Consider the following 25999-nt stretch of genomic DNA (forward strand, 5'->3'; position numbering starts at 1 on the left):
TTCATGAAGAAGAAAAAACCATGTTTAGACTACATTTGGACGTTATACATTTATACACCACGTTCATGTAAAATCTACCGACTGAACAGTGAACATATCATTTATATAAGTATTGTAAGGAATATTTTTGCTTCAAAGGCAATAACTAAATACGAGAAATTTATTACGATCGTTATATAGGAGTGGATAAAATAATTGTTTTTGTCCAGCACAGTTTCGAAACGTTCTTGACCGATCATCATATCCGGTATATTAAATACATTATATAGGTACTCCGCGAGCATTATGCATAGCTTAATTTCTCGTCGATCGACAACTATTATTGTGTATTATTGACCTGAGTATAATATGAATAATATTATATACCTGCGGTATCCTGCAGATATCGGTACACGCATCATCCCCCAACCCTTCAGCCGAGTGCGGTGCTCGACGACGATCGTGGACCGTTATCGGGTTTAATTAAAATACGTGGGGTCGCCCGAATTTATTTGCTCGGACGGCTTTTCAATTAAACGGCGTTTGTCTGACCGACGACGGTACTGTATGTATACTGTATATGTATACCGCTGCCGCCGCAAAGGCCAACCGCCACCCTTCTACCCCGTCAGATCGACCGCACTGTATATATACCCACGATATGGTCTCCACAAATTTTACTCACACACTCACATAATATAATATATATATATATATTATATACTAAGTGAATATTTGATATATTATGTACAAATAAAACGCATTATAATAAACGCGGGACATACTATATCGTTTTATGTTAAATTTGTACACATAAACGTATCGTATTCGGTGTAAACTAGTATATATCACGAGAATACGATACTGCGATTCCTATTTTTTATTTGTCGGAATCATCGTTTTCTAATTGTATTTAAATTTAAAAGTTTACCTGAGAAAAGTATAACTTTTTGGCCGATGGTGCGGAATCTTTATGAATCTAGTGAAATTTCATTAGACTAATACTTATTTACACCATACTATATAATTATTTAGCATTATGACTAATTCACTATTATACTGTTTATTCCAACTCATAAAATAATTTAGTCGATATTAAAATGTTTCTATTCGTTTTATTTTGTATTACCGTCATAATATTAATTTCGATATCTAGTTAGTACAGTAGTGTGGGGAATCTATAAAAATAATTTAACTAATTTCGGGATAAAGAAAAAATGTACAGCATTTACACCACTTGAATTAAACCAAATATATATATTTTGGTGTTCAAGTTCAAAAGATCTAAGTAAAAAGATATGATATACGATAAATTTTATATATGCGGAAGGGCTTTGTATGTTACTACGCATTGTGTCAACAGTTTCATTCAACGTAGTTCCGTGGTGTAGCGGTTATCACATCTGCTTTACACGCAGAAGGTCGCCAGTTCGATCCTGGCCGGAATCATCTAATTTTTGCTGGATTGATTCTTTATTAAAATTTAAACATAATTTTTTTCTTGATTTTTTTTTTTTTTTAGAGCACACTATTTTTAAAAAAATTTCTTTACATACAATACGTTTAATACGATTTTAAAATAAGGCAACAACTAATGGTTCACTAAAATTTCTCCACGGATAATTACAAAGTTACATTTTGCAAATTTGTAAGTCAAGTCACAAATTAATAATTAAATAGGTAAAATACTTAAACTGTTACCCATTTCAAGTGTATAATACGTTTAAAATGGAATTAACTATTGTTTATTAATAATTTGCTTAATACTTATAAAAATGAAATAAGTAGGTACCTAATAAAAAAATAAAAAATATATAAATAATAATATTACACTAAAACTGAGGTGTTTATTTCAGTAACAGATATACTATGTAGTGTTGTGACTAATGACTATTGACTAATGTTGCAGGTGTTACTATATTATGTTAATCAAATGTGCATTTTAATCCTTTGAGCAGTAGCATCAGATTATATTATTATAATATTTACTACTTATTTTTTTTCAAGTTTTTTTTATATTATTACAAAGGTAAAATAATAATAAAATTACTACAAAGATTAAATTTTTCTATCTTCAATACTTAAATTAATACTACTATTACAAAATTTAATTATTGTTCAATTTATATAATTGTATTTCTTAGTTCTTTATAGACTACATTAATTATCAACATTAATTAAGTAAATATATTATTATTTAGTAATTTAGAATGGCCTGTACTCCTGTTTCAATGTATTATTATACATACCAGCTATATTATATTATGTTTAAATGTTTAATCTACTTCAAACACTTTCCTCACCCAAAAAATTGCTGATAGATAAAGATTAATATAATATAAATATTATATATTATTTAAATGTGAGTAAAGGTATATTATTTAAAAAGGAATACTTCGAAGTACATTTCACATTTCATGCTTTGATCAACATTTATAAAATAGATTGCTTTAAAAAATCAAGAGTAGAAAACTCCCTCTCAATGATTAATAATAATGAATGAACCTTATTAAAAAATTTAATCGATATAATAGTTATGAAAATGTCTGAATATTGTTATGATTTTTGCATAAAATATAAATTTAGAACGATTTAAAATTTATATGATTAATAAGGCATTAAGCTATAAAATTATAAAAAAAATTATTTCAATATTTGCCTTAAATAATGTTCAAACATTGATAATCACAAGCGGGTTCCGTGGTGTAGTGGTTATCACATCTGCTTTACACGCAGAAGGTCGCCAGTTCGATCCTGGCCGGAATCACAAATTTTTTGCACATTTCTTTCATCAAGTATAAAAAGTAAATCGTGAAAAAAGTTACGCTGCTCTTAATAATTATATTTGCAATTTATTTTAATTTTTTTTTTTTTCATCCACAAAGGATTTTTAAAAGACTTGAGTTTATTTTTTTTATTTAAAGAAATTTAACAATAATTAAATCAAAACGTAATATTATGTAAATTAACACTTTGCACTTAGCTTTAGAACAAAATAATAATTCAGCGATCTGTTCACAAGAAAATATGATAAAAACCTCCCCTGCCTATAATTTTACAATAAATAATAATTGCTTTCAGATAATGTTGAACTGAACGACGATAGCACACGACACCACGAGTTTATGATCCTGGAATATGCACTGTGCAATATCCGCCCTTAAAGAATTTTAGATTTTTATGCTACACGTCATCAAAATAACGTACTCGTATTATGGTTACATAAACGACAATTCAAAACGAAAGTTCAATATTTATAATCGAACGATTCAAAAACGAACTCGTTTTTATGCGCTCGTAAAATAAAACCAAACGACGTAAAGTGCAGAATCGACCGGGTGTGAGACGGAAAAAAAATCTCATCGAGTCTCTAAATAAATAACGTGATGTTATTATAAAACGTATCGAATATATATAATAATATTTTAATAATGGCCAAGCAAAAATAAAAATATTTTAGTTTTATCTCTATAAAGAAAAATAAAGATAATAATTTCAAGTCAAATAACTTAACAAAATTCCTCTCATAAGATCAGTTCCTAACAACTACAATAATATTGAAAATATCTATAGACACATATAATATTATAAATATTACAATACTGCAGAATGTATAATAAACAACGTTGTTATAATATGGCTACCTACATATTATAATATTAACGGCGGCGATGGTTATATTTTATAAATTAATTAAACGGATGTATATATATATATATTAAATAAACATTTTCTTTTACAGTACATCTACTTATATAATATGGTTTAATTGCGTTAAAAAAACATATTTTTTTTTTATATAAGACCTATTTTAAAATGTATATAGCTATAAGATTTGCCACCAATTTTCTAGTTGGTTAAATATACTAAATTATTCATGTGGATAGTTTGATGAAATTTTTTCTCATAACTCCGCAGTAATCTGCAATATTTACTTAAAATAAATCCGATCTCTTGGAAAAAGTAAATGATAACTTAAAATACATTATAATAGAAAGAGAGTATATTATAAGTAATATAAATGGTAATAATTAATATTGTATAATTTGATTTATTTTTAATAGAAAATTCGATGTTATAAGTTATAACGGTATAACAATTATTACGAACTTAAAATATTGTACGTCATAGAAATATAAAATAAATAATTTTTTTATAAAGCTAAATTCGAGAAGTTATAATATTTAATATCGATAAACAAAAACGGAACAGTTAGCCGTTAGGGAACTGGTCAAAAATTGTCGTCAATTATAATAGAACCTACTATATACAACTTTAAATAAAATCGACGACATGTGATTCTGCACAAGGTATGAAATTGTTTAGATTTTGGATTTCCTTATTATAAACTCATCTAATATGCATTAGCTATCACTGCTTTGATTTTTTAACGAAATATTTTTGCGGCTTTTAATAGAAATGTTATCATTTATTTGTTTTTTGAATCGTGAACCGATAGTTGATGACCGGAAAAATATAAATAGAGTATTAGATTTTTTTTATTTAACGTTTATAATAAATAAGAATATATTATTTTACATTTTCTACGATAATCACTGATTATTATATTATCTTGTTTGTTCTTGGATTGAAAATATATATAGGTACCTATTGCAGGTATATATATATATATATAATATATATATATATATTATATATATATATATATATTATATATATTATAGTTCCTGTGATGTATATAAGTTACGTCAAAACGTTATCCATTCCCTGCTTACTGCATAGATCACACTGTGTGTATATATATATACAATACGCACATATACCGAAATACCGGTCAGGTTAATAAATAACAGTATTGTGAAAACTTTTGGTGATTAACTGCTGTACCTTTTACCTACGTATATATATAAATGTGTGTGTATAGTAGTACGCGCGGTTCTAGCACGACGAAGAGGGTCCCTCGCCATTCGCCTAAGCACTGAAACTTCAACGATACTCGAAATGTCCAGAGACAAATGTATAGTTTTGTGTCGGAGAACCGGACGAGACGCATATAAGTAATGGGATGGGGTGTACACACACACATAATAAGAGTAATTGCTTTAGACGAATATACATATATATATATACGTCTGCAAAGTATAATAGGTATGTATATGTTCACGTGCAGGGGACTATAATAGGGAGTATTATGAACGATGTAGGCCTTACCTTTCCCACCACAGTGCCAAAAACGATATTTCAGACCAGACGAACGTCATGTTTTTTAATACTGTCATTTTTTCCACCATGTAGTTCAGCACTTTGCTTGTCTGCAAATGATAGTAGCCTTCGAACGTTCTCAGCCATCCCGGGTCGTTGTGCGAATGGGGCACTACGATAATCTGGAAAAAAAAGAACGGAAACGAAATTATAATTTATAATATTATTATTATTATGCTCAACAACAACAACAGCAACAACAACAACAACAATAATGAAAAAAATTGTAATAAAATAATGTTTAATAAAAATGGATGAAAAATACAATGTGTCTTGCGAGAGAGATGGTCGTGTGTCGGTGTATAAGAGTGCTCGGGAGAAAGAGAAACTGATGTACAACATTTGCATAGAAAATATTATTATTATTTTCTTCGGGTTCTTTGTGTGTCAAAAACTCTGACTCTTTAAATCTATGAACAAGCTCTTATCATCCGAGAACACACAAATCGCTTTGAGCGCGAGTTATATTTTTTCCTTTCATTCGCCGCTCCTTCGTCTGTCTAACTATATAATATATTTAAAATACACTTAAAAAATTCTTAAGTTCTACTTCTATCTAGTTTAAACCTTTATAAATTTATTTTAACAATAACGCTTTGAATATCAACAGATATAATATAATAACAACAACATCATTGTGCAGTGTTAAAAAATGCTTACGAACAATAATATTACAGAATAAGATATAAACAGTTATCAAAAGTTACAATATAAGCCAATAATGCAGTTTCAGACGATTCGGTTGTAATTTACAATGCATATTTAATATCGCATAAAGTATACAATATACATATTATATGCGTTTATAGTTCGTGATCGCAGTCGCGTGTGTTAGTGTTTATTTATGTTGTATTTCACGGAGATTTTTTCGAGTGTCACATTATATTCTGTTGTTCAAACGTCGTTAAACAAATATAATATATATAGATATTATAATAATCGAATCTCGAAAACGGCATTAACAGGCTCGACAGAGATCGAGTAGAAAAAAAAAAAAAATTGCATATTTATTATATTCTAATAAAATAATAACTCGTTTTGCGTGCGCACAGAAACCGCTGCAGGTATATATGAAATACTTATAATATTTTATAATATATACGTATATATATTGGTACTATATATCGCGGTGTACATAATAATATGAAATGAGCGCAATTAGATTTACATATATAATCGAATGATTGCACAGTCCGCCGAGCAACCACTCCGCGCGGCGCACACCGCATAATATCAAGGGATGTTATTATTCAATTAACTGAAACCATGATGGCGAGCGGAATCGTCGTCGTAAGGATTACGAGGCCCGGCGATAAACGAGTCGCAGGCGGCTCGGCGCGTTATATTAATCAATGCAAACAAGTGGATACAGATCGCAAATAATCGGTACGCGTTTATATAATATAATATATTATACACAATACGATTTATTATTTATTCAATCACACACCGCACTACAGCGACGCGAAATGTTAATAATGGTCTGCCTAACAATATTTTCTCTCGCCACCTGACGTATATTACACTATATATACCTACCATTCTCTGCTCGAAAAAAACGAAAATTCCCTCAGACCGCAAGAGTGTTTATATTTTTATTTTCGAGTGCATTTATAGATTCCCAGTAAATAGCGGCCCGTATTTATTTGCGCCTGCAGCTGCGGTTGTTTTCGAGACGATTTTGTATTATTATTATTATTATCATTATTATTGTTACACCTATGTATTATACTATATTAAAAAAATATTATTCTAAGATTCAATAATGGTAATGTACACACGTTAATGTAGTAAGTATTTTATATTGTGTGAAACCAAACCGAAAATTTAGAATAATTAGTATAATATATATATGTCCACCTGTTCCCTATATATAGGTAGTATATATTATAATATAATATTATGGCAGTTGAAAATATTATTATTTATTTTTGAGTTTTTTCACCTTGAGATAAAACAAAAAATAAGTCGAATAGAAAGATCTAGGTCCAATCGTTATAACTTAGTTTCATACTTCTCAAGATGTATTTACTCTATTTTTTTAAGGACCAAGAGCTTCAGCAATTGATGAAGTTTTAAATATTATATACTTGGGGCCAAAATGTATGGTAAATGAAACAAACATCAATATTTAAAAAGCTATAATATACTCCAACATAAAAATTAGCAATCACGTTACGGTAAGTACCTTTATTTTATAAATTATAATATTTAAAATAATTTCATATAAAATACCAACCTATATAAAAAAAAAAGACAAGAGAAAATTTAATAACCTTTCACAACAACTCAAAATAAATTTAAAAACTTTTTTATAAATATTTATTATAGAACAAGTCAATTTCAACGAGTAAATTTTAAATAATGATGATAATTAACAGAATAAGTTAGTTCCTTGTATATATTTATTATAATATTTCAATGATACTGAACTTCAGATAAAGTTGAAGCCGCAGGTGAAAATGAACTTTGTGCAACACTATGGTAATTATTTTTATAATGTGTAATGTAGTTGTTGGTATCGCATAAAATAATTTTATGTTGTTGTTTTTTTTTAAATTAAATTAATTTAATTTATTACATAACATAGTAGATAGTTACTTGCTCCTATAAAATTCAAATTCTTCTTTTTTAAATTCAAAGATAAAGCAAAAACATGTGATGAAATAATATTTTTGTATTATGTTTACTATTTAGTAATTTAAAAGTATTGCATATACTTTATGTACTATAATGTTACAAAAAAATTAACGTGATTGTATCTTTAAACATTATAAAATAAAACTATGTAAGTATGTAAGTAATTAATAAACAAAATGGATGAGTTTGTTGTAAATTAAAAATATATTGAATATAGACAAAAAAAAAACCGTTGAAAAAAACTGCAAAAATTTTTCAGAAACCACTTCGCTGTGGACAGGGTTCGAACCTGTGCGGGCAGAGCCCATTGGATTTCAAGTCCAACTCCTTAACCACTCGGACACCGCAGCGGATGGTAAACCTATTGAAATGTATCGTAATTATTGTCGGAAAGTATAATCATCTTTAAAAAATGTTGAAAATTAAATTTTTTTTATGCCATTAGGTATTGTTATACAGTCAACTACTAAAATATGATGTTATATTGTAACATTCTACTGTAACAAGTTTATTTGAAATTCATCAAAATATTTTTTATAATCAATTGGCACTGATATTACTTCAATTTCATAATTATAATTCAAATATATGGAATCTAACTTGCAAAAAAATTTTACGGAAACCACTTCGCTGTGGACAGGGTTCGAACCTGTGCGGGCAGAGCCCATTAGATTTCAAGTCTAACTCCTTAACCACTCGGACACCGCAGCGGATGGTGAATAAGATAAAATGTACCATAATTATTATCGGGAAGTGTACCTACCTTGACAAATGAAACTGAGTTGAGTAATTCATCAGTGGTGAGCAATTGTCATATAAGATTTTTTTCTTACGTGTATTTTTATTATTGCAGTCAGAAATTAACTAATAATATGTGGTTAAGATCTTTATATGATTAATAGCAGTTATATTATAAGCCACACTAAAATAATAGGTTAAATGTAGGTATTATCTAAATCTTCCTCGAATCGTCAAAATTGGACGAGTATTTCTTTCTATAGTATAAGCTTCATTCTTATACATTTCCTTTTATATAAGTATAAAATGATATAATAACTGTTATACTTGTCTGTTCTGTGTTAAATTTCTAATATCTATTAATCTTACGGCTGAGATTCAAAATAAAATAATACGTGTCAATCGATCTCGATTATAATCTATCTACCATTTCTGTTTCATATCATTTAAAATATTTTTAATTGTTGTTTGTCATAATCGATGGAATATTTTGTAACAATACACTAACTCTTTTACAAAAGAGCTGTTCTTAATTTTACATTTATATAGAATAGCTATTAACCTTAAAGAAAAAAATAATATAATACAGAAAATTATATATTATCAAATCACATAATAACTATGAGTATTTGCTTATTTGTAACTAATGGCATATAAATATATAATACTATACACAAAATCAAAATATATTCAATTTTAGCGAATCATAAGGTTTGAAATAATAAGATTGTAACCCCTCTCGAGTCTAGAGAAATCTATTGATCAATACATTTTATTGAGACGGTCCAATAATTTTCGAGTCAATAAAAGTCAAAGAAAAATAAAGAAACATTGATAATTCATACAACTATGTATAGATGAATACAAATTGTACAATATTGTGTATAACTATATACCTATTGTACTAATGTATAATAATTATGACTTAAACGACAATTTTTAATTATTAAAATACTACGAATTTGCGACAAAAATGCGTAATTTTAAATCAATCAATATTCAATAATACAAAATATTCTATATAGTATATATACTTGATAGAAAATTGGAAAAACCAAGCTAGAGAAATATATGGATGTTAAACTTAGTTTATTGAAAGTCTATTTATTATTAATTATTCTACATTGTATTATTAGGTGAGATAGAATATTATAAGATAAGCTAATAATCGCTGCCGAAGTTTATAGGATTAATAATAATAACAATATTATGTCTGATACAGTGATACATGTACCTATACTATTAAAATTTAGCAGAATTATTGATAAAATACTACGATTATCATATAACATATTATCTATAATCTATATATTATATTATTTATTATACGATGGAACGAGTAATATTTTTAAATGCTGCTAAAATATTTTTCGTCGATTATATGAGTTTTGATTTCAATAGTTTCTACTTTCTAATATATAAGTTTACAAGACTACATGAGAGGTATTAATATAATATGATCTTATTGTATGGCATAATATTACATATTATTATATTGTGCATTACAGCATTATAATATGTTATGAATTGTGATAATAACTATAATACGCATTTTCACGATCATTATTATTATTTTTTTTAAGTAAGTGAGCCATATTATTGTTTTGTACGCAAAAAAAAATCATTGGTATAATAGCACACGTATGAATACTATACTAAGACCGCATAAATATTTACAATAAATGCTAAGTAGTGTAAGTACACTAATGTAATTAGAGTAAATATTTAAAAAAGTATATATTATATACCGGTGATCCATTTAACGTAAGATTATTTTTTGAAATAATTTTATGGAATTTGGATGAATAGTTTATGAGCTAAATAGGTATTTAAAGTTTGATTAACAAAGTGGAGTGGTATATAGGGTTAGGTTCACTATACTCGGCTCGTTTAAACTTTAAATAGGTACTCATAAGTTATAAGCTATAACTAATAAACTACTTGTCTGAGATTTGACTTTTATAGATCGAAATAATGCGGGTAATAATATTTTACTTCGAAATACGAAACACGAAAGTGTGTTGTAATTCAAAAGAGTAAAAAAATTCAACACTGATAAAAAAAATAGCAAAAATATAACTTAATTTTCAAAATATGTAGTTTTGTATAACAAACTAAAATTATGTAAAATAATTATATATAATAATTAATAATGAATTTCTCACGTTTAACGGATCACTCGCAGTACTGTTTTATATAAAATACGAATTAAGAAGAATTTATTTTATTGGTACTCATATAAGTTATAACACACGTACAGAATATATGCGAATGTGTATGTGATATGGGTTGATACTTATCATACATGGTAAATAGCTTGATATACCATACACGCATATATACCTCGGTAAATAACACGGTTTTATTATAACGCATAAATGGGATATGTTTGAAAAAAAAACTGTGCACACACGCAAAACACCGCGCCTATATCGATTTGTAAAATATTAACACGCGGCGGTTAAACGTCACGTACCTACGCGACGCGCGTACCTACGTGTATTCGCACATTATTAAAGAATACCAATAAATTTGTGTGTTTTATTGATCAACGGTTTGATTAATAATAAATTCAGTTCGTGGAAAACCAGAAAAGATACGCAGTTCAAAGTACCTAAATAAACTATACATATAGGAATTATATGGATGAGCTGCAGATATTCGCTGCAGCGACACCAGTTTACGTTTAAATACCTAATAATAATAATGTATACATAATATTATTATTATAATATAATATAGTAATATCTATATACATCTGGCGCTATGTTTTCAGAAAACGTATCGTTAAAAATAACTAATTAAGGTAAATTTATATTATTAACTTATATAAGTAACGAGTTATTTCCGAACGAATTTTTTTTATATACATTTACATACATTCAATGTAATACACATTATTCTCGCCAAAATATACAATAAAAAAAAAAAAAAAAAAATGTGACTAGAATTAATTTCCATGACAAAACTAATAAAAAAAATACACAATTTTAAGTAAAGTTTTTCTAAACTAATATCATTTTCGGAAATAACACGTTTACAAAAAAAAAAAAAAATTGAATTTTATAAATAAAAATCTAGGTTTTATTTTTATTGCACATAATATATAGTTTATAGCAGCTATATATCGTGTTTAAAGTTACAATTTGCAACAAATAAAATGAATAAAATTTTTTATAAAAAGACATATATTTAAACGATAAAATCTTAAAATTGGAAATGTATCGCAGTAACTTACATGTACAAACGTAATATAACACATATTAAATAAAACAAACCACTATAACTATATAGTATCATATTATATTATATGGACATATTATGTAATATATAGGTATGCATTTATTTGGACTCGAGTACAAATACATTTTAAACACTTTAATTAATAATTCAACGAATATACGACATAAATTAATATTATTCTTACATTTGTAAGTAAAATACATTAGCTTAAGTATGACCTCTCATATTACCCCTACTTTAATGAATGAAATAAAATATATACTTTAAGTTTTTTCGTGAATTATTATGATAATAATATGTATAATAGTTGTCAGCAATATAAGAGCCCATCACATCATGTGAGTACCTGTTCCAGCATTATTTTATAGTGAGTAGTGACCACGGTACTTAAGTTCAGATATTCTCATACAACAGTTCAGGTTTCTTGTGCTGCGTTCGCACTCATAACGCCATCGACTACCTATTATAGGTAGGTATACCTACTCCAGAGGACGGCTATTTTATTGGTATTTACATATTATATTTTCTCAAAATTTTAAGAAACATAATAAACCTAACAGTGTGACAGCGACAAGTGTCAGCAATATAATTTTGTTTTCGAGTCACGAAATGTAAAAAGTTATATTATTATAATTCTTCTATATACGACATACCTACTGCATAATATTATAAATATTTATTTTCAATTACTGAACATCAGTATTTAACTATATTTATTTTTATTTTTGTCTTTATTGACCAACTCATTTGACCAATCGTATAATTTTTAACATTATATATACTCAATAGGTACCTTTTTACTTATTTTTTACATTTAATTTGTAAACACCATATCAAGTGCCGATTTTTTATCTTCTGTATTCTTATCGTTTCTATAATAATACTAAATATTTACAATTTAGTTATAACTTATTAATTATCATACTATAATTCATCGCACAATTAATTACACAAACTCGAGTAAGGAGTAGCTTATATTGCCTATAAATAGATGTTTCACAATCAATCCGTTTTTGTCTTGTATTCCATGAAATATTTAAGATCGCAGGACTTTAAAATTATTATGTTCATGAGAGACAAGAGTATATGGCGTATATTTAATTAATATGTACCTACTACTAATATGTATTTCCTATCTGTTACGATTTCGATTTTTGAGTTGGTGCATCTAGCATCATGCATCTAATTGCGATAATGTAATATAACGCATTTTAAAAACATTTATAATAGTATAATTAATAGTTAATACCGCACAGTGGCGTATTTTCAACATTTTTCTGGGGGGGGGTCCACAGTTTATACATAATTAAATAATTTACCTATATAAACTATGAGAACTATATTACCTATTGCCTTTATGACAATATTTATCACATATTATATTTAACTGTAACTTGGAAACCGTCGTCAGAATACACAGAATACCAATTTCTATACTTATTACTTTACTATACTGCAAGGATATGTATCGGTTTTTTTCTCTGGGGGGGGGGGTCCAGACCCCTGGACTACCCCCGTAAATACGCCACTGATACAGCATAACTATAAACTATTATTGCAATATGTAAACTGTAAAGTAAAAGGGTTTTAGTTGATAGGTAGGTAATATTAGTTATTAACTGGCCATTGATGTAGCATTGTAGTATTATGATTTATTAATTATTATAACCCATTAAAAGTAATTTTATCTTAAGCTATGTTGTTTACAGTTTACAATATAACGAACTTATAAAACACTCAAGCTAACTAATCATTAAAACAAGTTTAATGTGCGATACCTAGGCATTTTGGTATTACAATACGCTATGCCTTTTGGTCGTTTATTTTCATGACACGTATCACAATATATTTTGTATTTATTGCATAGAACATAAATCGTGAGTTTTTTATAATAATAAAAATATAATCATCGTTAGTTTTTAAACGACTTATAAAATTATTATTACGTGTTAGTTGTATTGATATTAATTTGTTATAAAAGGTACTGTTCTTGCTAGTGCAACCATCCGCTGCGGTGTCCGAGTGGTTAAGGAGTTGGACTTGAAATCCAATGGGCTCTGCCCGCACAGGTTCGAACCCTGTCCACAGCGAAGTGGTTTCCGAAAAATTTTTGCAGTTTTTTTCAACGGTTTTTTTTTGTCTATATTCAATATGTTTTTAATTTTACAACAAACTCATCCATTTTGTTTGTTAATCACTTACATAGTTTTATTTTAAAATGTTTAAAGATACGATCACGTTAATTGTAGGTATATAATATAGTATCTACCATTATTGATGCAATACTTTTAAATTACTAAACATAATACAGAAATATTATTTTATTAATCTATGTATACAACATTGTTTTCTTTCAGATTTATATTTTTCAAGCGCTTTATAATATTATTTCAACACATGTTAAAAAGAATAATTTGTATTTTATACTTTTTATAGGAGCAAGTAGTATCTACTATGTTATGTAATATATTTAATTAATTAAATACAAAAAAAAAGACAACAACATAAAATTCTTTTATGCAATACCAATCATTACATGCCGATTATCCGAAAATGTTTGCAGTTTTTATATTTTAAAACACAACTTTATTCTTTCGGTATAAAAGTTATAATAAAAAGTTTTGTTTTCACCTTTTTAACGGTGCAATACATTTAATTACTTATAAAATAATTATATTTATACTTACAATTTACTTTTGAATTTGATATACATAATCTATAGCCGCAATAGGTATCATTCATCATTGATTTACAATATTCCTACTGTATAAATTATTATGGTGTTATATCTATCTAGTACCTATCTATGTATATTGTAATAGTCTACGTATATCATTCACACCTCATTTCATTTTGTAAATAAGTATATTTTTTATTTAACTTAAAAGATTTACTGCACGTTTACGCAAAATCATAGTTATAGTGGCTGGTACCTGCAGTGGCGTATTTTAGGTGATTATTCGAATTTTTCGGTACCTATTCAGAATATACATATAGAGTCAAGACGTTAGATCTTATAAAATTAATTTCACTTTTGTAGTTTAGATATAAATATTTTAATAGGTTTATGAGTAAAATACAAATAACTGTATGGACTAATTTTTTTTAAAAATCGAGGGGTGTCAATAGACACGGAGGAAACCTCCCTCCAAAAAACATGCCACTGACTGGTATAATATAATATAATCGTGATTGAAAAGTATAAACCAAACAATATCATATGACTGTTTCAAGTGTGACCTACCTATATGCTTTATTATATATTATATATGGTACGCGCTTGCAGGTCATTGATATGATAATTCACGTATGACCTACTCAAATAATGCGCTTACAATAGATACAGTATAATATAATAACGATTCAAAAGTATCGGTCATTGTTTTACGACTTGTATATACGGTACGGAAATAAATAAAATCATGCAATGCGCATCGGAAGCGTGTACAAAATTTAGGCGAAATTGACATTGGTGCGTTCGTATATTATATCGGCAGTATATCATATATATATTATATTGGTCGGATACGCTGTGATGTATATAACATGTACATATTGCTCGTGTACGTATTATACATAGATTTTGTATGTGCAGATATAACGAAATTGGACATCCGAAACAAAACAATATATATTACGTTATAATATAGAATATATATATATAATATCTGGTGTACGCTGCAGCTATCACATTTTGTGTACGTGACAGCCGATCGCGAGACAGCTGATGACGTTTCAGATACACATCGCATCTTCGTTATTGATTTTTAAATAACCAAGTGCTCACGAATGATCGCGTTGAAACAGTATTCGATGACGATAATGATAATAGTAATAATAATAATAATAATAATAATAATAATAATAATACGATAAGTTTTCGGTTTGAATGGTATTCAACATTGCTCGTAATGACGTAAATCATAAATTATAATATAATATAATATAATATAATATTCGATATTATGTTACCGGTGTCTGGTATAGTACCTAATAGCGATTTAATATGTATATCGTATACATATATATTCGTGGGCGCCTGTAAGTAATGAGGAGGGGAAAGAGTGAAAAAAATATCTCAAACTTAAGCTAAATAAAAGCGTAATGTTATATTTCAACATATAAATATGTATTTATATAATTAATGTTTTTATTGGTATGTATTATAGTTAATTCAAATAAGTATAGGAAAATAATAGAAAATCAAATACAACCAAATACATAGGTATATATATTATGAATTATCGAACAAATTAACTAAGTACGCATTTCATCGTTTCATTCATTTCGTCCTATAATGTAGGTAATTAAAATATTTATTTTATGATGTCTAAGTCATTAGGTAAATATCATGGTAATATTTTATAAGTTAGTATTATTTTCCTGGGGGAGGAAGTAACACGTCCTCGCAAAAATGGACGCCCATGCATATATTTATTATTACCTATATATAATTATGCACTGTATTCATAGGAGGTATAGTATATTTGTCATTACAACACGTTACAGGGTATGTTATTATTATTAAATATATTATAGTTAAGCCGTTTTCGTCGTACCTACGTATAAAGTACTTCGTAATTAGTTCGAACTATTATATAGTTAATACATCAAAAACTCGAAAGTGTAGCAATAAAGAGTGTAATGATTTAATGCCATTAAAAGAAGAAAATACATTAATTCAAACAAGCTAAAATGACAAAAATAGATAATCGTTTACTTTAAGCTGCATTCATAGAAGATAATTTAACACAACAATCTCCAAAATCAAACTTTAAATTAATTGTTTTCCGCTTTATTTTTTCTTTTTCTCTTCTTATACAATGCAAATAACAAAAACGTATTACCTATGTATAATTTTATTTTATTTTTTTATCTCTTTTCTATATGTATGTTTTACAGTAATTAATTAATTTGTGATTATAAATACATGCAGTTATTAAATAAATCCCAATGGGGCATGTTGTCAGGGATTACTATAAATAATAATAATAAATTAATATAACAATATGTATTTACATTATTTTACTTATATTGTTTTATAAAACAAGATAAAAGTGCCTAAATCAAAAATTTCCGTGGTAATACAATGGCTTATAAAAATGTATAGTTGATACATATTCTAAAGTATAACCTAGCACTAGGCTGATACAGTTATATATTAAATAAAATATATATAATAGCCACGGATAAAAACAATTTATACCATAAAATTGGGTATAGGTATAGGTACTCACGTAGTATTACAGGGTATATATTTTATAAGCATCATATTCTATAATACAAATATTATACTATTATGTACCGAGTAATATTGAGTACATTATTATTAATATATAGCGTATTATTAGCTAACAATTAAAAAGTATTAAATATTTTATACGTCACGTTAAAACATACACATACGTAATTAATTAAAATTCTCAATGAACATGAAATGGCTTTTAATAATTGTTGTCACTAAATTTTTCTTCACTATTATATTATTCTAAGCATAATTTATTATTAATTGATTTGATTTGTTACAGGTTCAAATTCATTTCACTTCAAACAATTTAGAGCTAATTCATTCCTATCTCTAGTTTTTGTATGTTTTTCGAATTAACATCCAGATAGAAAGGTGTGAATAAATCATTAATTTTAAAAAGCTATAATTTTCCATCTATATATTATTAGTTTGATCATTAATTTACTATAGTTACTGTCCCTTTTGTTATGTCACATCAAGTATCCACCTATATTCCAAGGAGAATCTGACCGTCTTATGTTTGGAAATTCCTATTTATATTGACCATTTTATATCAACTGCCCCAGCGAAAAAGGTAGTATCTCACTTTTACGAAATTTTTTTTTTTTTTCATTTTTTATATTTTATATTATTATGTGTATATTTCTAAAGCTATTGGCCACATTGTGCCTAGACATTTTCACCAAATATCGATAGATAAACATTCTATTATTATCTCATCAAAAGATAAATATTATAGGAGGAAAAATAAACTATAAAAAAGTTAATTGAAATATATTATTACAATAGATTTAAAAACTCATCTTTCGCATAAATAAATGAAAAAAAATCCATACAAAGTTAATCGAGTAAGACAGTTTGTTTATACATAATATTAATAAACTATAAAAATGCATAGTAAAAGGTTATTATTATTAATACATAATAACTAGATTATAGTATTACATACTAAAACTGCAGTAAAGTAGTAACCAACCTACTATCAGCTTCTGTAATTGTAAAAATAAGGTATATTATTTTTTAAATTGTGTTTATTAAAATATGGTATGGGTATTTTATTGAATAAAACTACATAATAATATGTAATAGTTATAGGACGACAGAACAAAGCAAAATGTTAATAATTTGACGAATGTGATTTCCATAATAAAACATTGTTATTAAAGTAGATTTTATATTTTATTCGTATCCATTGACATTTCATAAAACTTTCTTCTATAACTCAAATATATAAGTATATTATATTATTGTAAGTGTATTAAAATGACTGAGAAATGTGTCAAGCACTTTCTTTTGAAGTGACATCTCGATATTGTACTTATAAAAGACTGAAAACTATGTAACCTTCCGAAAGTAAAAAGTGAATTTAGCCGTAACCTATTAGGTATAATTTGTTAGTATTTCATTAATAGTTTTGATACAAAAATGATTGTCAAGCATAAAGTGAAACTTAAAGTACTATTGAGGTGACGTATATAAAAAAAAAAATATGTGCCATTTACGACTTTCCAGTTTTCGGTTTTTTAATAGGTAAGGTGTATAATATATGTGCTAAAAAAAAAAAAAACAAAAAAAAAGTCAACAAGGTAAACACGGTGTTATTAATTACATATGCACGATATAATACAGTGTAAATTATCTGTATTGTCATCATATTGTATAGTTTTCAATTCATTAAAAACGCAGTAAAAAATTATAATGTACCTATCTATAATCGCGAGTGAGTCAAAAATACGCATCTAGCTGACGTGCAAGTCATTGCTATTTTCTATGTTTTTGTTTACGGCGTGCTTAGAACATATAGTAACATAATAGTGCATATTATGTTACGATATATACTATTCAATGTAAAATTTATGTATACTACGGACAGCGTGCTATTGTGCGAGTATAAAAGTATATTATATATACAGAATGATTCACTAAGTATGCTCATCACATTTTTTTTTTCAAGAATACTGCAGTCGCTTAATATCTGTTTTTCGAAATTTTTAAAAATACTCCCTTATCGTCCATCATATATACTTTCAAAACATAGAAATTGTATAGGTATAGTATACTTAAGTATACTTCTGTAGTGTGAAGATATAAACTTCTGTTTTTGAAATGATAACCCTTTTTTTCTTGCAATTACAAATTATGCAGCAAATAATTTTTCTAAATATTTTTATTTACCTATCAAGACCAAAATTCAAATGAGTTGTTTTCGAGTTATTTGATTTTTTGTTTACTACAACAGATAATAATAGTTCCGTGATGTTGGTTTGAAAGATATGGGTGCTATGATGATTTTAATATTTTAACATTTTAATAACTGAAAAACTAATAGTATAGTTTTAGATGCAGTAAAAAGGGAAAGAGGATTGTAATTTTAACAACTGAAGTTTGCAACGCCCACTATACAAAAAAAAAAATCTCGAGAATTTGAAATCACGGTCTTAAGGGATCTTAAAAATTAGAATTTGAATAATGGAAAACGGAAAAACGGGTTTGAGCTTATACTTTATGCGAAACACTCTGTATATAGGTGCGTCGTACACAGTTCTGCGAAAACGCTTTCACCGAAAAACGACGTATTCACCGTAGACAGTTTAGATATTATAATATATATTATACCTATGTATAGGTACCTATTATGTGCAGTTCCTTTTTCTTGCGGAAAACGTGACCGACCTGTCCGCGGGGATCTCTCAATGTCTGCGGCACCAGTAACACTATGTGCGCGTGTGTTGTATGTGTAGCGAGTGGTTGGATGTTGTTAACACGAACATTGTAAAAAGACGGACGCGCGTATACACACACACACACACAAATATACACGGCGTTTATTATACTCGGTTTCGCCGCAAAGAAAATTGCTCGTGAAGACACGTACCTAACTATATACAACAAAAGTTCGTTATACAATATATACATACACATCCGCCCACACACACACACTAAATATATACGATTTTACAGTTGTGAACTCACTCTTCTCGACATTTCGTCTCTGCAAACAATATACAAAATCTGCAGGCGATGGCGGCGTGCGTATATACTGCTGTGACGCATTTATAATGTTTAATATATTTTCCTATATACTATAGTATTATTATAATTTATTATAATATATCATTTACGACTTTATATTATATAAATATGTTAATGTTGGATATTATTATAAACGCCAATAAGCGTTACCCAAACGGCGTCGAATCGTTTTACCGATACCATACAAATATATATATTATTTAAATATTATAATATATATTATTTATTTCGATAATTATTGCCGTCGCAAAAAACAGATTTTTCACTGTAAATCAAAGTCGCTTAATGTAGGTAGTTAAATCCCATAATATATTCCACAATATGAATAATAATATTATAACTACCTACACTATACACAAGTCGTTTTCAATAACATTTATTTAGTAAACATGTATATACCAACCATCATAATAAAAATAATCAAGCTTTGGTGGACGTCACATATTTTTGCAAAACTTCTGGGTTTTTTTTTTTTTTAAACTTGTACTCTTAAACCATCCTCAAATATCACAAAGCCTTACAACGGCCATTTTTATAAATATTATGGGCACAGATCGTCAGGAGTACATAATTTCGTATCCAGGAAAGAGAAAACGAGACAATCATATATTGTATACCTTTGTATATTTTTTGACGTATTATAAAAAGTGTATGACCTTGTGACAGTTTCTACAGCAGAACTATTGATTACGGAGAATTATAATACTGAATAATAGTAGGCATTTTTGAAAATAAAAATGCAAAAACGAAAAACACTATAGGTACGAGTCTAAGTCGTAAAATTGGCCGAAGGAACAACCTATAGAAATGCGTAATATATAAATGCACTACGTTCGATCGTCCTAATTTTCTAACGGTTAGCTACGAGAAAACTTTCAGTCCCAGCGACCGTCATAAACAATGAAGGCAGAGAAGTAAGAGAACGAAGAGTTTTGGTCGGCATAGGGAAGAGATACATATGAGGGCGGGTCGGTGTGTTATTTTGTCCCGCAGCCCCGTGAATACCTCCAGGGAAAAGCAGATATGACGGGTTATATATGAGCCCAGAGAGACGAGTATCGCGATCCGTTTGCACATACAAAAAAAAAAAGATGGATGTAATAAAAATATATAATAATAATAAAAATAAAAAAAAAAATCGAAACGACGCAGGTACATATCGAACGTTGATGTGTGTTTCCCCAGAGAATTGCGGAAAATCCTAGTCAATAAATCCTTAGTAATTTTTAACTACTTCTCCACAATATTGTCACTGCAGGTCCACTCCGTCCACTTCCGTGGTTTTTATGTCACATTTCAGCATACTTCTCCCTCCCAATTTTCATTTTTTTTTCCAATATTTATTATTATAGTATTATTGTATTACGCTTAACATTAAACGTTATTACTTATTATTATTCATTTTACATTACTTGCTCAGTTTACACGTTAAACGATAACGAGTGTGGTCGGCGAAAACGCGTATAGTATTGTTGATATTATATTACTATTGAAACGCGCACATGAATTACACGTTGATCTCGCGTTTTGTAGACACAAAATAATTCCTTACAATACATCTGACGATTCTATATTTTTGTTTTAGATAAATATTTCAATTTAAAAACTGTCACTAAACTTTCAGTTTAGAAATTGATAATTTCTAGGAATACAATTTGACAGAAACGTGAGAAAATTCAGGGAAATCTAAGAGAAATTGCAATAACTAATAATAATTCAAAAATTATTTTTGAAGCATTTATAATATTTTTAAACAGATTTAAGGATAATGTTGAAACTTGTGTTAATTTTTTAAGCATTTTGAATCAGCGAATAATTTAAATATATTGTAATATGTAACACAATGATATAGTAACAGAAAAAAGTTAATATTTTTTTTGGTATTTTCGATCATAGCTTGTTTGGGGAATATCAACTTTATTTCTGACGGTTTCATACAAGACTATTTAAGAAGACAAGGAACGGTTTACATTATGTTTGTAAGAATTTGACAACAAATAGGAAAAATCATAAATTGCTACACGAATTATATGAAGTCTATTTAATTGTAACAATACAGAATATCTGTAATTTCTGAAACTTGATATTCCTTATGATAATAAAACGATCTCCGACTGACAGGATTTGAAGATTAAAGTGAAACCCTCACCCGGCGGAGATGAGAAAATTACGTTTCGAAGATAGCCAACTGCAGCAGTAGTATCTATTATAGCGTGTGCAAAGCTCGCAAATATTACAAGAACATTAAATACGATGATATATTGTAAGATACAGTAAGATAAACTCAACAGCATACATATATATATATATATATATTACAATACTCGTAAAATATGTCTACGGAAAGGTGTTATTGATAACATGACGGGAAATTGATTTTTTGAAATTACAATACATTAATTATTATTATATTACATAATGCGATCGAAACAATAGTAGAGAGATATTTTTAATATTTAGTGCATCTTATGTGTCTAACGAAGAAAGCTGTTATATGTAAAAAAAATTAACGAAAAAAAAAACATTCTAACTAACTGTGCCTATAATATATAATTTTATGGATTTGATTTAATTGTTTTAACGTGGGGCAAGGGAAAGGAGAGAATAATAGCTAAATAAGATTAATAGAATGAGTCATATGAGAGTATAATACAAACGAATCATCAAATTTGATCAGACTATAACTATATATTTTAACGTAGCGAAGACTATATAGGTACATAAGCTATACTTTACACTAGATTATTATAGATCGGTAATTAAGAGTGTCTGAGATCTTTCGCGAAATCTTGTATGGTTTAGATATCACTAAGGCGGACATTGTAATATTAAAATATTACATTTTTTTTTCATAATAAATCAACGGAACTTAACGCACAGGTCCGAGCGATTGCATATTATATTTCGCGGTGTGATGGATGCTTTAACGAAATAGATCATAAAATAAAATTCATAATAAAAACACGTACGCCATACAATATAATACAATATATCATACAGGCAGGTCATATAAAATTAATGAATCAATTAGACACGTTTTCCGAATTATGTACGTACGCATACATTAAATATTTAAACGTATTTGAGTGCTTTTAATGACACGGTCTAAACATAGTATGACACAATATGGTACAAGTTTATTGATCATTTTACGGTGTTTAATTATATTATCATTATATTATCATTATTATTATTCAATGTGATTAAGACACCAAGTCATAGTCAATTGTGTATAATATTACAGTAAATCAATTCAATTGTTTAATTAATTAGTTAATATCATCATAGCTGCTGAATAATTAATATTCTAAGTTTATAAAAAATACCTAACTATTTATGAGTAACACGCGTAGGTACAAACAATAAGTAAAGAGGACTTTATTGTGGTTTATAATATAATATAAGCAATAACTATGTCCGTTAGTGTAGGTACACAATGTAATACAATTAAATAATATAAGCGTTTATACAATGATATTACTCAAAAATTATCAAGAACAATAAACATCTGGAAGAAATAAACATATTACAAGAAGTATTTAAAAATTAATTTATGCTTAATATACAAAAAACAAATAGCGTCAGAGATCTAATGTAACAGTCGAAATACCTCTCGCATAACATTTAAGATTTAAAGTTTCTCTGGGGACATTTATAATTGAAAAAGAGAGCAGAGATAAGATGGTTGAGAATCTTTTGCAAAACATTATTATATAAACGCAAAAAGGTTATCGTCGTATATAATGTTGAAAATGGTACGAAGATAATAATAACAATAAACTATCTAAATTCACTCTTATAAAATAAATTGTACGTTTTAAACGAACTGTTCGATTGCCTCGCAGAAATAGCTTGCTATTACGGTTTTGCGTTCGACATAATATAATTCCACATAAATACATTTGTGGTTTACTATATATTACCTATAGGTAGTACTGTGCAGTGGCGGTTTTGAGGGTGAGGCAAGTGAGGCGGTGCCTCACCTAAAATTTTGTAGTAAATAATACTCTAAAAATATAATTCATAGCTCACCGATAGCACACATTTCGCCAACAATTGTTAACGTATTTATAAAATAATCTTGTTTACGAAGTTTAATAATATGAATTATCATTTATTTTACTATTGAATAATATTATTCCGCGTTTATTAACAAAAATAGTGATAAACTGATAAGAAATGTACGAAATAATTATAACGTAAACAAACCCTCATATTTCAGCCGGCGGCAATATTCCGATGACGTTGAAGAGGCACCGTGTAACGTCGCCTCTAAATTGTTACTTGTGTACATGAATTACACACACACACATGTAAGTACGCGAATGCACGCGACTATTTAATAAGCAAAATTGCGCATGCGTAATGATCATCGTGAGGCTCGTTTTTCATCGCCTCTGAGTACTAAAAATAGATGAGTAGATAATGTGGTAAGCCCGCAGCTGTAATTGCAGCACGTTAAACAACAACACATAGATATAGATATTAGATAATCATAAACTGTTACTATTGTCACAGAGCCTAATGAAATCGATTTCAGTATAAGTTTAATTTTTGTTATGAAGGGATGGGAAGTAATACACAGGTACGTTGCCTCACTAAAAAAATACATCCAAAACCGCCACTGGTACTGTGATAATATAATATAACGAATCATAGAAATTAAAAATCTTAAAACAACTACAATAAAGACTATTTTTGAACAGTAGATGATATATTTCTGTAAAATTGATTACAAATAATATTAGGTTTAGGTTTGATACTATCTAGCTAAGCCAAGTACACCAAAACGTATCGTTTTGATGTTCGCACCATTTAAAATACGTATATCATAACTACCCTCAGCGGATGTTTCTAATTTACAACTTAAAATGTTTCTATTGATAAAATCTTGGATTTGGTTTGTCGATCCTCGATATGGGGTACATTATGGTTAAAATAGCTACGAGCGAACACGACTGAACAGCTGTCTACGTATTATAATAATATTTTATACCTATTTCAAAAACGCATGGCCGCGCGCTAAGGCCCAATTTGTGCCTTGGAGACAAGTCTGCAGTAATGTAATGTACATAGGTAATATATTACATACATATGCACTATATATAATGTATATATGTAGATTTGTATGTACGAAAAGGACGATTTTCACCTGTTATCCTGTCATCCTGACGTATACAAATTACGGCGTCCGACGAAATAGTAAAAATAACCATCCTGCTGCAAGACCGGTTAAAATATATATCATATCGAAACGCATGTTGCAGCTGCAGGTGCTATTTAAAAAGAAAAGAAAATAATATTTATATACACATATTATATGTTTATAATATTTATTCATATATATCAACTGTGAAAGGCTGCAGCAGGACGTCATCGCGCGGTCACGATATATATTATTATATATTATTGTAGATACGCGGTCGCATTGCTCAGGCCGTTTAACGGGTAAAAAATGTGCGGTCTGCCGTTGTCATAATATACGAGTTGGTGATATAATATATGGCTTACTGCACTCACACAGAACTTATATCCCGTAACCGAATTGGGTTCAATACATCTAAACGGATTTGACTAAATATAGATTATATAGGCACATTATGACCACATACCGAATGATATTAGATAGAAATAATGGATAATAGAATAACAGGAAATAGTATACAAAACGACATTGTACAGAATTAACTAGTTCGAGAAGTTCCTCCGATTGTCAAGACTGTATTTAACAGTTTCGATAATGATGTAAAGATGTAGCTAATAAAAAGTTTACGTGAAATTCAGTCTAATAAGTAATACAATCAATGTATATACATATATCATCCAATATAATAATTTAATCAATACTGTAATGTACCTAGAAAATTAAGTCAACTTTTCAATAGTAAGTATAAG

The 25999-nt window shown here is 28.0% G+C and overlaps 1 protein-coding gene and 5 non-coding genes across 6 annotated transcripts in view; 3 read left to right on the forward strand and 3 right to left on the reverse strand.

The window, feature by feature from the left end:
• LOC114126312 (alpha-mannosidase 2) overlaps window positions 1-25999 on the reverse strand; it is a 125995-nt gene that overhangs the window by 37322 nt on the left and 62674 nt on the right. The window contains exon 3 of the mRNA XM_050199609.1: window positions 5152-5324. Coding sequence (XP_050055566.1) covers window positions 5152-5324 — 173 coding nt within the window. The remainder of the gene's footprint in view (window positions 1-5151; window positions 5325-25999) is intronic.
• Trnav-uac (transfer RNA valine (anticodon UAC)) lies at window positions 1356-1428 on the forward strand. The gene has a single exon. It is a non-coding gene; the product is annotated as a tRNA-Val (tRNA).
• On the forward strand, window positions 2674-2746 carry Trnav-uac (transfer RNA valine (anticodon UAC)). The gene has a single exon. It is a non-coding gene; the product is annotated as a tRNA-Val (tRNA).
• Trnas-uga (transfer RNA serine (anticodon UGA)) lies at window positions 8111-8192 on the reverse strand. The gene has a single exon. It is a non-coding gene; the product is annotated as a tRNA-Ser (tRNA).
• On the reverse strand, window positions 8471-8552 carry Trnas-uga (transfer RNA serine (anticodon UGA)). The gene has a single exon. It is a non-coding gene; the product is annotated as a tRNA-Ser (tRNA).
• On the forward strand, window positions 13832-13913 carry Trnas-uga (transfer RNA serine (anticodon UGA)). Its single transcript has one exon. It is a non-coding gene; the product is annotated as a tRNA-Ser (tRNA).

The sequence above is a fragment of the Aphis gossypii genome, chromosome 2, assembly GCF_020184175.1.
Source record: "Aphis gossypii isolate Hap1 chromosome 2, ASM2018417v2, whole genome shotgun sequence".
Lineage (NCBI taxonomy): Eukaryota > Metazoa > Arthropoda > Insecta > Hemiptera > Aphididae > Aphis > Aphis gossypii.